The 15,061-nt window shown below is 35.9% G+C and overlaps 2 protein-coding genes across 2 annotated transcripts; one reads left to right on the top strand and one right to left on the bottom strand.

Moving 5' to 3' along the window:
- Positions 1-132: 132 nt before the first annotated feature.
- Positions 133-4,480, bottom strand: LOC125196351. Its single transcript, XM_048094844.1, has 9 exons — positions 4,394-4,480; positions 3,913-4,056; positions 3,721-3,833; positions 3,001-3,079; positions 2,888-2,916; positions 2,194-2,287; positions 1,685-1,774; positions 1,364-1,556; positions 133-930 (listed from the first exon to the last, which is right to left on the bottom strand). The coding sequence occupies exons 2-9, from the start codon at positions 4,054-4,056 to the stop codon at positions 461-463; spliced, it is 1,212 nt and encodes a 403-aa protein (XP_047950801.1). The 5' UTR covers positions 4,394-4,480; the 3' UTR covers positions 133-460.
- A 1,083-nt stretch (positions 4,481-5,563) lies between these two features.
- Positions 5,564-10,440, top strand: LOC125196350 (microtubule-associated protein TORTIFOLIA1-like). Its single transcript, XM_048094843.1, has 6 exons — positions 5,564-6,324; positions 6,689-6,877; positions 7,909-8,011; positions 8,125-8,699; positions 8,784-9,662; positions 9,962-10,440. Exons 1-6 carry the CDS (start codon positions 5,644-5,646, stop codon positions 10,157-10,159), a joined length of 2,625 nt encoding a protein of 874 aa, XP_047950800.1. The 5' UTR covers positions 5,564-5,643; the 3' UTR covers positions 10,160-10,440.
- The last annotated feature ends 4,621 nt before the right edge of the window (positions 10,441-15,061 follow it).

Below are 15,061 nucleotides of genomic sequence, written 5' to 3'. Positions count from 1 at the left end.
TGATGTTTCAGCTGAAACAAAAAAAGAACTAAAGAATCAGAAGTCAATGATGGATTCAGAAAGAGTCAATATCTCACAATCTGAGTGTTGGAATATCCAATTTCAGTAGCTCTTTTCAATACTATTAACCTATTGAAATAATGAATATGCATTTTTTTCAGTATCTTTTATCAATAACAGTAAAGATATATCAATAATATCTTAAATAAAGTTCTATATTTGAACCAAAAACAATTTATCAGATTTTATCTACACTGAACAAATATTCTGACTTTCTGAGGGTGTTAAAAGAACAGGAATCCTTAAGGCCAGGCCAGCATACACAGCATCCATCCTTAGTTGTAAAAAAGCTAAATGGTTCGGCAAGAGGACATCCAAGACTTCCGAGGATCATATCCAAAATTTGCGAACAAGTTACTTGTCAGCTGCTCCGATCTCAACTCTGAAAGGTCACTATTACTTACAACAGACCACTCTTGTTCCCACCAGTAAGGAGATTGAAAAATAGATCATTACTGTTCCTCTCTGTGCCTTTTAGAGGAAACCTCGATTGATCTGTAGTTGATGGGGCGGGTTGTTTAACAGCTACAAAAGCAACCTTCTTACTTGTTTCCTTTTTGACTCGTCTTGAAAGGGTCGATGTGGTTGAAATAGCAGGCAGGCTAGTTTCTGTGCAAGTGACTTCTGATTTGGAGCATGAAACATCTCCAGCTGACTTATTTCTGTTTGTGTCAGAGAACGATCCAGCTGATGAATTGGTGAATACATCTTCTAAGGAAACTATATTTGCAGAAGAAGATGGAGCCATATCTGAAGCTTCTGGAACATTCTTCTCATCTTTTTTCAATCCAGCAGCACCACTGTAGTTTTCTTCAACATTGTTTGTATCGGTTGCAGGAAGTACAGATGCTGCAGCCCCAGAATCATCAACTATGCGAAAAGATATCATGAGAAAAGGTTGTAGTATATTAGTTTATTTCAGCAAAAGACAAAGCTATTTGTGCACAAAGTATAGCTCTAAAGCAGGACTAGAACAAACATAACCAAGCAAACCAGGATGAGAAGTTAGAAGCAATGCATTTAACATGGTCTTCTGAAGCATGTACAAAACCATTTAAAACAAAATGATAACAAAGTCTCGAGAAAAGCATCTCTGGTCAAGTGTTATACATTCAATTATCAAGTATCACTCAGATGAATTACCAAATAGATTTGGATACAAGAAAAATTAAAAAGAACATTAAGGATAAATGAGATTATAAATCCCATTCCCAATCATCATAGAAGTTCAATTTAAGTAATGTATTCAATCATTACAATGAAATCATCATAGGGTGAAAAAAGAAAAGGACTAGGATATTACCTCCAAGTATAACCTCAATGTTCTCATATAGTATTTGCTGAGTGCTCAATGAGATATCTCCTCGCTCATCCTTCTCTTCACCAGTGGCCTCACTTTTGTGGGTCGTCTCAACTAAGACAAACTTATCTTTCTGCCAAATGCACTCTAGTAAAATCTTGGCTTCCTCCTTTCTTGGAAAATATTCTCTAAAGACCTAATTATTAAGTAAATGAAAGAGAAGCAAACGCAGATAAGTATAGGGGGAAATTTTTTTGACAAGAACCAACATAAACGCTGCAGTAGCTTATACATTGCTTCAAACACTAACAAGAGTGCACTGACCTCAAATCCTTCTTGTTTTAGTTTAATACTTTGTTCCTTTTGAGAAAGAGAAGAAACAGTGTTGTATAGAAGAACAGCATCAAGAAGCATCTGCAAATAAGGAAATTATAAATAAATGAAAACGCATCAGTTACTTGCTTAGACTTGGGTTATAGCTATGTTCACTAATGTCAGACTCCTTATGAAGTTAGGGCAATCTAAGGAGTGGCTTCATGATAGGAAGCATGCCACTTCCTATTGGCGACTGAATAACCCAAATGACTGAACAAAAACCTGGACAAATTCAAGCCTAAACTAGAATTACAGCCATTGCACTCCTCAACCAAAGCACCTTCTCATCCAAAGAAAAAGAGAGATGGTTTCAAAAAAGTTTATGAAGAAAGAGAATCCACATTTAGGTCATCTGGTCATGTACACAACAAATCTCTGATAGTCATAGATCAGAGACAGGAATTTAATTATTGTAGTAGCAAATTCAGCATGAGCTGTTTGCAGAAAATGTTGCTTACTTGTTGAACCAGTACGCGAACACGTGCAAGCACAGCCAAAACCACCAGTGAAAACTTCATGAAAAATGACCGAGCAAGAAGCATGGATATCTCTCTTTGCATAGTTAAGATATTCACAAAAACAAATTTGTAAGGATAAAATTCTATATTAGGTGGTTCCAATGTCCACTTTGTGCCAAAAAAAGACATTAAGAACAGATGGGGTGAAACAAGAATCATAGGGAACTTAACTTGTGTAGATTTGATCATAGGGATAAACTAACGAAAGTTGAAAAAAATGAAAAATAAAGGGCAGACAGAACAGACTGCATCACAATTTGATGGAAGCCACAATGAAAGAATTATACACTACTAAAAAATACAGGAAGACAATAACCAAAAATTGGAAATGGCAGAATTGAGAACACAATAAATTTGGTAAAAAAATTTTGCACGACAAATGTAGAAGTTCTGCTAATAATCTGTGGGTGAGAAGTGCAAATGCAGATGTTATAGTACCTCTAAAAACATTCTTATATAAAGTATAACTAACATTGAACAGTACTAATATATTTTTTTTAAAAATAGCATAGTATGACATACAAGAAGACATGAATACGTTTTATGCATGACATGTTCAGACATTATCCTATACACAAGAAAAAATATGTGCACACACACAAACACAATCAACAGTTGAGAACTATAAGGATACATAGCCGCCTTCAACAAAGGCTCAACAATCTGCAAAAGCATGACAAAGAAGCCAGAAATGAGAAATGCTGGCTTCATCATGTTATCTCAAAATTGAGAAGGAAAGGAAACCACCTGTGACAATAGACGGGTAACTCCCAAAAGCCTTTCCAGGAAATTATATTTTCCACTGTTAGTTTTTCTTCTCTTCAAACTACAGAAAGTAGGCAACAACATTAACAAGAAAACAAAAATACCATAGCATTACATACAAGAGAAATTATGCAGGAACTTCTCTTTACAAATTTGACATAAACTACCAATTATAATACAATTTCTCGGCCCCAAACCAGCAAGATGGAGTCACTGGCCATATTTAGTTGAATCTTAGAACACATAACAAATTCAGTAAGCATGACTTTGGCAAAAGGCCACTTCTTGGCCTACCTACGTTTAATATGAAATTTATGACTCTGAATACCAAGCCATACATGGATGTAGGAGAAGTAACAAGTGACAAATAACAAGAAACGCCAGATAGATCACTTACAAACTAATCCAAGTTCACATCTTTGTGACAGGACCTGAATATTATAATAACCAAAAATTTTCATTGTCCATTGTCCAATCAAGCATATGTAGTCTTTCAGTACACATATACCTCAAAATGGTTCAATATTAGCTTCATTTTGTTGTACCAAAAAAGTCTAGCTTCAGATTTCATAGTAAGAGGGTTCCACATCAATTGAAAGATGAAGATTCAAAATTTGACGATACCCAGATGAGTAAATTCAGTTAGATTGATTAAAAAAAGGAAGGTGGAACAAAAGAAGAGAGTAAGATGAGGGGCAATACCCTTCCAAAAGCTGAACCTTTTGTTTTGGCCTGTCTCCATTTATCACCAGAAAAGAGGATTCCAATACCTCATCCAGGTTAAGTGATTTCAAAAGCTGCAGATCCCTTCTTACCTATTATGCAAACAACAAGCTATCATAACATTTAGCTATATACCTGATGGAGAAACTGAGCATAACCAAGATTACAAACCTTAAGAATGTATTGAAAATATGAGGATCTTCGATGCTGATTCTTGTGTTTATACACGAGTCTCTCAAGAATTCCACATTCTGTGTGAAGCTGACTGGTGAAAGACTTCAATCTTTGCTCAACTGTTTTGATGTCTGAGTCCATCTGTATCCAATTGCAGCAATGAATTGGCATCTCAATCCATAAATTACGTTTATGCACTATTTTCACATTAACAAAAAACCTAAACTGCTAAAAGGTTAGAGCTTCAAAATAATGGTTAGTAGTAGGCCTTAAGTTAAGCTATTATAAGAGGATAGTCACATTCCCCTTTTCTCTATAAAAGATTAAATCTTATTATGAGCTCTCTCAAAACAAATATCATGAGTATTCACTTGGTTTAAGCAAATACGTGTGGCGATTAGCATCTTATGGTAGTAGGCATACAAAAAGCTTGAAGCGGTAATAGAATTTGAACAGGTTGGGAGTAGCTAACACATACTCTGACTCGCCGTGCGGCGGCGGACGGTTATGGCGCTCGGAAAGCTGGGCAGGAATCGGAGAGAGAATTGAGATTGGTAAAGAAGGATTACAAGTTTTAAGCTTGGGTTTTAGTGTTTGGGCTTAAATTATGTGATCGAGTTGGGCTTTTTGTGTTACTACCATAACTTTTGTTGGGCTTCATTTTTTAAATGGACTTTTGCTTAGCTTCTTAATTTTAGGCTTTATTTCATGCCTTAATTAATTACCACAATTATGTCGACCACACATATTATACTATTATTATATGCACCCTTTCGGTTTGTAATCAATTGAGGCTACTTACATATTTATTTCCAATAAATATGTGATGATTACTTAGATTCTCATGCTTGTGATCAAATATACATATTGTGCATGTTTTTATCCATAGTAAAGGAAAGGAGGTGATTGGATAGCTAAATCATTATAATTCCAATAATTACTAATTTATTTTCACTTTGTTAGGAGTTGTAGATGTTTACGCATTTGTTCTGAAGCAAACACATAATAGTGTTGTACATTTCATTCTTAATTAATTGTTTCATTCCAAAACAATTAAGTGTACGATTTTATTTATTTTACTGTACAAAAATCGGTTCTTATGAACTGCCGTCATATACTCCTATAATATTTTCATTTGCAGAAAATTCTAATAATGTAAATAGGAGTATATGTTTTTATGTAATGTAGGTATTTTTTCCCTTTTCAAATATTCCATATTTAGGAACATCAACATTTATTTTAAAGATATTATTTTTAATATTCGATTATTATAATATTTCAAATGTCTACTTATTTTTTCATGACAAATTTAAAATATTTAAATTCATTTACTACTACTCTTATTTATCAAACAAATTTGAAAAAATATTATGTGTACATATATAAATATGAAGCCCGCGTTTGCAAACAAAAAACGCCGATTGTTTGGCAAAACGATCAGTATATCCAGTTTTGAGTTTGAAGTTGGAAACGAATTGAAATTTAAATTGTTTGTCGAATAATTTGTGAGATGCATAATCGGAAATAATTTATGAAATCGGAAATAATTAATGAAATGGAAATTAATCTGTTGCAGAGCAGAGCATCTGGTGTTGGTGTTGGTGTTGGTGGTGGCCCATTTCAACCGAGCCACAGATCTCTCATTTTGCTTTCAATCTCAGGAAACTAAAACCCCACTTCTCTTCTTCATACATCTCACCTTAATTCCATTTTCAAATTTCCACCAAAATGAGCTCTCAGAGATCTGCCAAACCCTCCAAACCCCCCAACCAAACCCCCTCCAGATCCCCCTCCTCCTCTCTCTCCTCGCACCTCGCAATGGTGGAGCTCAAGCAGCGCATTCTCACTTCCCTCTCCAAGCTCGCCGACCGCGACACTCACCAGATCGCCGTCGAGGACCTCGAGAAGATCATCCACTCCCTCTCCAACGACGGCCTCTCCATGCTCCTCAACTGCCTCTACGACGCCGTCAACGACCCCAAGCCGCCCTCCAAGAAGGAGGGCGTCCGCCTCCTCGCCGTGCTCTGCGCCGCCCACACCGACGCCGCCGCCACTCACCTCACCAAGATCATCGCTCACATTGTCAAGCGCCTCAAGGACTCCGATTCGCAGGTCAGGGACGCCTGCCGCGACGCCATCGGCGCGCTCTCGGCCCTCTACTTGAAGGGCGGCACCGGAGGGGACGGCGTCGTCTCGCTCTTCATGAAGCCGTTGTTTGAGGTGATGAGTGAGAACAACAAGGCGGCGCAGGGTGGGGCTGCATTGTGTCTGGCTAAGATGCTTGACTGCGCATCTGATCCGCCTTTGGGTACTTTTCAGAAGCTCTGCGTTAGGGTGTGTAAGTATTTGAATAGCCCTAATTTCCTGGCCAAGGCGTCGCTGTTGCAGGTTGTGTCGAGCTTGTCACAGGTTCGCCCCCTTTTACAATGTTGGTGCTACTAGTTAGATTTGAATTGAGGATTGCTGATTTACATTAGCTGTGATGCATGGGTTGACTTTTAGTTCATGTACATTTGGTCTGTGAGATTGTTATTGGATGAATGGGGTTTCAGTTCACCGTGCTATCAGTTTGTACAGCTAACTTGATTTGTGCTTGGTTGAGGGAACACTTTAGGAACTAACCATTACTTATATGTGCTAAGGATCGTTGTTTATATTGCAATTTAGCGAATCAGGAATGATGAGACAATTTTGTGCTAGCTTTGAACCCTTCTTACTTTTAAAGCTAGTGTGTGATGCTATAAAGATCTACGTATTATCCTTTCTGTTGCAGGTAGGAGCAATCACCCCTCAAAATTTGGAATCATTGCTTCAAAGTATTCAAGGATGTCTTAACAGTTCGGATTGGGCGACTAGGAAAGCTGCGGCCGAGACATTAAGTGTCTTGTCTTCGAACAAAAATGTAGTAGCAGAAGGAGCTGCTTCAACATTGAATGCACTTGAGGCTTGTCGGTTTGACAAGGTACATATTACTGTTGTGTTCAAAATCATTGGCATGCCTCTGAGATTATAGGGGTATTCAGTGCACAATACACTAATTTGAGTTCTGGCTGCAAAGTATACCATCATGTCTGTTCATGCAGTATCTGCATTTCTGGTGCAAATACTAGTAACATGTTTAACTGCTTCCATTAATTGCCTGAATGATCTCTGCAGTTGACTGCTGAATAAATAATGATGGAACACTTATAATTACTCTCCCACGGCAGTAGTCTTTGCCCTTTGGGTGGGCGGGTAAATTAAGTATTTGTAACTTTATACATGTTTATTACTTGTTGAGATATGACGCCTGATATAAAGTTCATCTTTTTATGAACATATCCTTTTTAATGAAAGCAGGTCCGTAGTTCCTACTCTTTTTACATATTCTATAGGATGCGTATGCAATATACTGCTATCCTGGTGCGTGCAGTAATGGACAAAAGATGTTCATTGTTCTCTCTGAGCCCGATGCATTCACCCAGGGCTTAAGATTCACAATGAGTGGAATAGAAATCTCTCCATTCAACATATTTTTAAGAGGAAATAATTCTGGCCCATTATTGGACTGAACTAGTATGTTTCATTTTCCATTTATTTGAGATTTTTGGTGCTTTAAGATTGTCGGTTCTTTGTGGTCTTGATTCTTATTTATCAATCGTTTTTAAGTGTGAATTGTGCTCATAGATTTTTTATGCAATTAATGGTCTTGGACTCATGAAATCCATGTCTCAGTCATTTCAAGTCCAAATCTCAGTAATTGAATGCCAAATACCCCGTTTTGTTGCTGTTAGTTTTAGCTACCCAGCATCGTAATCAGATTAATGAATATGTAAAAGTGCGAGTTCGCTATATTCTCTGTTCATAGATAGTTTCTGGTTTGCACAAAAATGACAGTTACTTTTTGGAAGACCAAAATGGCAATTTTATGATTCAATTACTGGACTTTGTCAAATAACAAAAAGTTGATTGTATGGTAATCCATTCAACTAAAACTGATACTGAATTTCCCAGATAAAACCTGTTAGAGAGAGTATGAACGAGGCCTTACAGCTATGGAAGAAAATTGCTGGAAAAGGAGATGGGTCTTCTGATGAAACAAAAGCTTCATCTAATGGTAGGCATTAATAGATTGGTCTGATTATAGGTTAAATTCTTTATGCGACTGTGGGGTAGCAATTTCTGTTTCTTTTACTCACAAGGTATATGTTCCAATGATCTTCTTGTCAGATGATGAAGCATCAGAAAATGCTGATCAATTGGATAAAAAAGATTTTGGTGAAAGAGAAAATGCAAAATCGCTGAAGGACGCATCCTCTGGATCGTCTCCAGCTGATCCGAATCAAAAAGGCAAGGGAAACAACATTCTGGACAAGGCTGTTGGAATATTGAAGAAGAAGGCTTTAACTGAGAAGGAACTGAACCCTGAGTTCTTCCAAAAACTAGAAACAAGAGATTCAGATGATTTGCCGGTTGAAGTGATTCTTCCTCGTAGATGCACCAACCCTTCAAATTCAAAAAATGAGGAAGAGCCAGAATCAAGCTCAGATCAAGAGGGGAGGACTAGGCATAACTACCAAGCTGGTGATGCACCCTTCAAAGGAAACTATGAAATCACTGAGGGAGGAGCTGTTGGTGATCAGCGGGACTATAATCAGATTGAATCCTCCAGTGCTTATTCAGAACTTTCCAGATCTGCAGGTCAATCTGAGGGATTTATGAACAACAAAGGAAATTGGCTGGCTATTCAAAGACAGTTATTACTGCTGGAGAGGCAACAAGGTCATCTCATGAATATGTTGCAGGTGTTCTTCTATTTCTAAAGACCTCATTCAATGATGCACATTTATGCATTTGTCTTATTTCTTTTTGTTTCCATTTCGTTCTAGGATTTTATGGGCGGGTCACATGACAGCATGGTTACTCTAGAAAACCGAGTGCGGGGGCTTGAGAGAGTTGTAGAAGACATGGCACGGGATTTATCAATATCATCATCAGGTAGGAGGGGTAGCAGTAGCATGGGTGGATATGAAGGATCTTCAAACAGGTCTCTCAGCAAGTACAACGGCTTCCCTGACTATTCTGGTGGCAAGTCAGGAAGAGGAAGCGATGGACGCTTTCACTTTGGGGAGAGGTTTAATGCATTTGATGGTGGTGCCTTGGGAATGAAATCTAGGGGCCCCTCCTGGCGATCCGATGCATCAGATGCTTGGGACTTTCATTCATATGGTAAAAATGGACATATGGGCTCAAGGAGAGCTGGTGGTCCTATGGATATTAGATCTGGAAAATCAGAAAATGAGGCTGATCAAGGTGGTAACAGAAGAGCCTGGGAGAAGGGAGCTGCACCTGTTAGGTTTGGTGAAGGACCATCTGCAAGGAGTGTCTGGCAAGCTTCCAAGGATGAAGCAACCTTGGAAGCTATACGAGTTGCTGGCGAAGATAATGGAGTCAGTCGGGGTGCTCGAGTTGCTATCCCTGAGATGACTGCTGAAGCATTAGGAGACGATGGAGCTGTACAAGACCGTGACCCGGTTTGGACTTCTTGGAGCAACGCAATGGATGCACTTCATGCCGGTGATGTGGATGCTGCTTTCGCTGAAGTTTTGTCCACTGGGGATGATGTCTTGCTAGTAAAGCTCATGGATAGATCTGGACCCGTTATAGATCAACTATCAAATGAAGTAGCAAGTGAAGTTCTGAATGCTATTTCACAGTTGATCATAGAGCCAAACTTGTACGACATCTGTTTATATTGGGTTCAACAGGTAAGCCCGCCTTTTGCTTGGTATTCTTTTATCTGGTCAATTATAATAGTACATAATTCTGTTTGACATCATGCAAGTAAATCTTCTCTGTGGTGAAATATATATTATCTGATTAATTATATGTCATTGTGCATTACTGTAACTTTGACGGGTCTTATGTATATATTCAACTTAATGTTGAAATATCAGCTCCAGACCAATTGCTTGAGATGCTTCTGATTTAACGCGTGGTTGTTCCATGTAGTGTAGCCCATCCCTGGGATTCTGCCTCTTGACATGATTTATTGTTGTGTTGCCAGTTGGCAGATATCGTTATGGAGAACGGCCCTGATGTTCTGGGCACTCCAATGGAGGTGAAAAGGGAGATTTTGCTGAATTTACACGAAGCTTCTTCGACAATAGAGCTACCTGATGACTGGGAAAGATCAGCTCCGGACCAACTGTTGCTTCAGTTGGCAACTGCCTGGGATATCGATCTGCAACATTTCGGGAAATAACTTCTCCTCACCAATAATTTTTGGCTTGATATTTGCTTTTGAAGGTCCAATACTGTCTATCAGAACATGCATTGGTGTGATCCTCGAATGATTTAAGTACTCAATACAAATGAGAAAGAAGTGATTGGTGGAGTAGAAATTTTACATTCTCTGCATGTGCATTGTGTTAGTAATTTAGATCAGCAGGTTGTGAATTGTGTATGTTACTTTGAAATATTTGAAGATCTTTTGCTATAGTATTTTCTTTAGTGAGACATTCAATGAAGTGTATGATTTATTCATTATTCTCGTATATTACTTGATTTGCAGGGCACTGATCATCTATAACATAATGTTGGAGTTGGGTTTACTCATTATCTGTTTCATTATGATCATTCAATATTTAGAGTAAACTGGACACCTGATAAAATAAAGGAACATGGAAAAAAACTCAGACGACCCAACAATATAAATTGGATGGAACTATGTGGCTACCAACACAATGCATCCATCTATAAATAAAGATGTCCGTCGTTCCCAACTATCACAGAATTACCTAAAGAAATACTCCTACTTATTCAGATAAAATTATGCTACAATGCACTTGACATGCTAGATAAGAATTTGAAGTAGCACAACATGCGGCTAATCTATGTAAAATTGTAAATGAACTATCAAATCACATGTCATAAGTTGATTTCCGCCAGTCGCAATCTTGTACAGGTAAAATGCAGCCATGGCAATGTTGCACATATCACACAACATCCAAACATTACGAGATTTTTATCCTGCATCCGTGTTTCACCAATACACTTCTGTATGCGCATGCTAGACTTAATACATGGTCACTGGTCACAGTGAATCTGTGATTTTATTGCACTCGTCAACACTATCATCCTCATCCAAGATGTTTAAGAGATTGAAAGAGTATTCAACTGCTGGCACAAAAGCTTGATTTATGACTAGAAACTACTAGTTATCACCTAATTCCATCCTTTTTTCTTCTTGACCTAATCTAACTCAGTTTTTTCTCAAGCCATGAGATTACAGCATGAAGAAGGGAAACACTTTACCTGGGTTGAAAATATAGCAAATCGTACCTGACTTTATTTAAACAATGGTTCAAATTCCTAGCATTAAAAGGAAACCAGCATCCAGAGTTCTTTTTTTCTTTTTCCATTGATTGCATTCTAGACGCATAAGGTAGGGTGGCAGGATTTAGAGATAGAGGGAAGGTATATAAATGAGAGACTTAACCATGCGTAGATTTTCACAAAGTCACATGTTTCTTTAAATATCGTATTATTATTCTAGCATTAATAGACAAAAAGCATGAGTAATTCCATATATTGGTATAATTCTCATCTAACGAACAAAACTAACATTAGCATCAGGTGTTCATATAACACCCCTCACTATATGTACAATAACAAACAAACCTTTTCAGTCAAGATTAGTAAGCGAAAAATAGCTATTATAAATCAATAAACTCAATACATTTAATGTTTCGATTTGATATGGCAAAAAAAGCGCAATTGCAGCTATGTGGAGTTCATTTCAACAAGAGTTTCAATGTAGAATATTTTTTAAATGTTGCCACTGATAGAATTCACAGCACAATGGTGCATGCCAGGTGACACTATTTGGCGAGTCTGAAGATAACAAATGGTAATTAAAGCATAAATGGCAAAACCGGTGAGGATCATCTTTGATACTATACATTCTAACTGAAAAAAGCAATCAAAGCAGAAAAATGGTACAAAAAGTGGCATGTCATAATATTCGTCAAAATTATGAGCGACTTTTCTATGAAGTTGAAGTTAACAATTGAAGGAATTCAACGTATTGGAACCAATTTGTAAACTCAGCATCTTATGGAGAAACCTACAGCCTTCAATACAAACAATAGAACAGAGATGATCATAGTGTAGTGTTCATGATTCCCAGGCTCATCCATACAAAATATTCTTCCATCTTTCTTAGAAATCCAATTCCATTTGAAAATTAACAGCTGCATATAATGCATGAACATCAAATCTAAAACTTGTAATGCAAAATCATCTCTTGATCAACTTGAAGCATATTTTCGGTTCAACGGGCTATCTGTTTTCTGCCAAACACCCCAACCAGCAAACCATGTTTGGAAGCCGTAGCATAATCCTACGTTCTTTCGTCTTATATAGTAGTAATTCTTTAATCAAGATACAAGTTCATTCCCATTCCAATTAGATTAAAAATGTTAGTACTACATCAAAGGGATCTATAAGTAAATAATGAGAACAATGAAGTTGATTAAACAGCAGCAAACCAAATTAATCCTGATAAGTCATACAAGAGCAAGTGAGTCTTTCAATTCATAAAATCTCTAGCTTCCCGTCCTCTCTCCAAAAGAAAAGGTAGAAAACACAGTCTTAACCAATTAGCATAAAACAATCCCTATTATCTCACTTAAGAAAATGCAACTAACTCACCAAACAATAAACCTTTACACGTATCAAAATTAAGACATCAACAAACAAACTTACTTTCTTAACCCAAAATCATGCATTTTTAGAGCTGGATCCTCAACAAGATTGGATTTTTATTCTGGGAGATCAAGGAAAAGATTCCACGGTGACGAGTTGAGCCTTTGAGGGGATTATCTGTGGAGAATTTTGTTGCGGAATGATCAGGGTGCGAGCTACCATCATTCTTTTCTACAGGGATTTGTTAATATACAACAGTAATCAATTTATATTATAAAATAATGTAAACCCATTTTAATAAGTCATCATTACAGTTTATCAATAAAAAATGGAGAAAAATCTTGCTAATACATTGTTAATATCAAAAGGTGTGATTAAAGTATGAGGATGATTGATATTTATGGATAATAATGAGTAGAAAAAATTAACTAGAAGATAGTATTAATTTATTATTTTAAGTATCATTTTAAACAAAAAAACATTGTTCAATGCATAAACATACATTGACTATTAGCATCACACGAGGCTACTAAATAACAGATATAAATGAAATAAATAAGAGAGAGTATAAAATAAGAAAATCGAGAAATAAGAAAATAAAAATAGTTACATTTGCCTTTGAGAATGAAAAGAATAAAATTGAGGAACAAATATTAACAAAAAGTTAATAGTATCATCAAATAAATTAAAATATTACTCCTAGGTAGTTTGTGTAAATTATTTTCAAAAAGTGACACAAATAGCACCCTGCATTTACCGGATACCAAGTTTCTAGTTCACTCTAATTTAATAATATCTTAGGAATTATTATTATTATTTTTTAATAAAAAATGGGAGTAGTATTTCATACACTAGTATCATCACCCGTGCCATGCACGGGTCATATAATTTTCACGTACTAATTACATATTTTCAATAAACTAATAAAATTAGAACAATATCAAACTATAAAAATAGAAAATTTACAATAACTTTAAAAAATTTATCATGGTCGAGCTTCTTAGTTTGAAAGATGTGTTGAGTTAAGTCAAAAGAGAGGGATGGAAGGAGATAGAGTTCGAGATGGATGTCCAAAGGATAGTCTCAGTTCACTTTAACCATAAATAGTAGGTTGACTCTTCAAAACCTAACTAAAAACACAGCCAAAAATTAGTTTTGAATTGGCTGCCGATAAGAATATTGAGAAATTTCTAAACTGTCTACCACATGGTTGCAAAAATTTCCAAACACCACTTACACCAATATGAGTTGAAGAACACTATGTATTCATGAAAAAATCAAATGAAGTACTATATTCGTTTGCCATCAAGAGTCTCGGTTCACTTTTACCATAAATAGTAGGTTGACCCCACTTTTCACTAACTTGTTCTCCTCTCGTTTTATTATAAAACAATAAGTACATTCCACTATTTTTTTCCACCCACTTTTCTTTATATTTGTTAAAGTTGAGTCGAATTCAAATAGGACTCCTGATAGCGAACGAAGGAAGTAATTATTTTTTCTTGATCACAGTTATTATTTTTAAATATTCTTATGAAACGACATATTATGATATTAAAAAACTTGTCATTAAACAAACGCAATTAAAGAAACATTGTTATAGCGCACTTTTATGCTAATGATTTATAAATTTTTTTTCTATGGCCAATAAAACTCTATATGTCCCATTAAAAATAAATTTTTTTTTTATTGTCCCATTAATGAAACGTTTTCAAAAATTAAAAAAAAACACTACATAAAACCTCGTATTGAAACTCATAAAACAACACTATATAAAATCTCGTATTGAAAAAAAAGCAAAAGTTTCATATTTAATGGAACGAAGAAGTATTATTAATTAGAACTAATCAAAGATAAATCTTTCTAAGTTTCCCGATGCATAAAGTTTGCATTTGGTGCGTGCTTTCCTCATTCAACATGTTAATTTGAATCAATGTATAGTTTGCGTAGAAAAATTTCCATTTTAATTTAAATAAGATTAAGGGAGTAATTATTTAAATTAAAATAAGTAAAATTAATTTAAATTTTTCAAAAATATTTTATTTTCTATTTTATAATTTTATTTTTGGAAACCTTCAATTTAATACACTATGCATGTATTTGTAGGAAATACTCCTTCCGTCCCAGATAAGTGAGACATATTCATTTTTTGGATGTCTCACTATTAGTGAGTCATTTCACTTTTTACTAAAAAAAATTTCTCTCTTAATTACTCTATTATCTCTTTACATCTCTACTTCTCTCTCTTATACACATCACTCAAACCCGATATTCCCAAACCCGATAATCCAATTACCCGATATTTCAAATTTGGATATTTGGATATTTGGATATTCCCAAACCCGATAATCCAAAAATCCTATACACCAACCCGTCTCTAAAACCCAAAAAATCATATGTCGGATATCCAATTACCCAATATTTCAAATTTGGACATCGAATATCCAATTATCGATAT

The sequence above is a fragment of the Salvia hispanica genome, chromosome 6, assembly GCF_023119035.1.
Source record: "Salvia hispanica cultivar TCC Black 2014 chromosome 6, UniMelb_Shisp_WGS_1.0, whole genome shotgun sequence".
Classification (NCBI taxonomy): Eukaryota; Viridiplantae; Streptophyta; class Magnoliopsida; order Lamiales; family Lamiaceae; genus Salvia; species Salvia hispanica.
The sequence above is the reverse complement of the archived record's forward strand: the minus strand, read 5'-3'. Positions and strand labels throughout refer to the sequence as shown.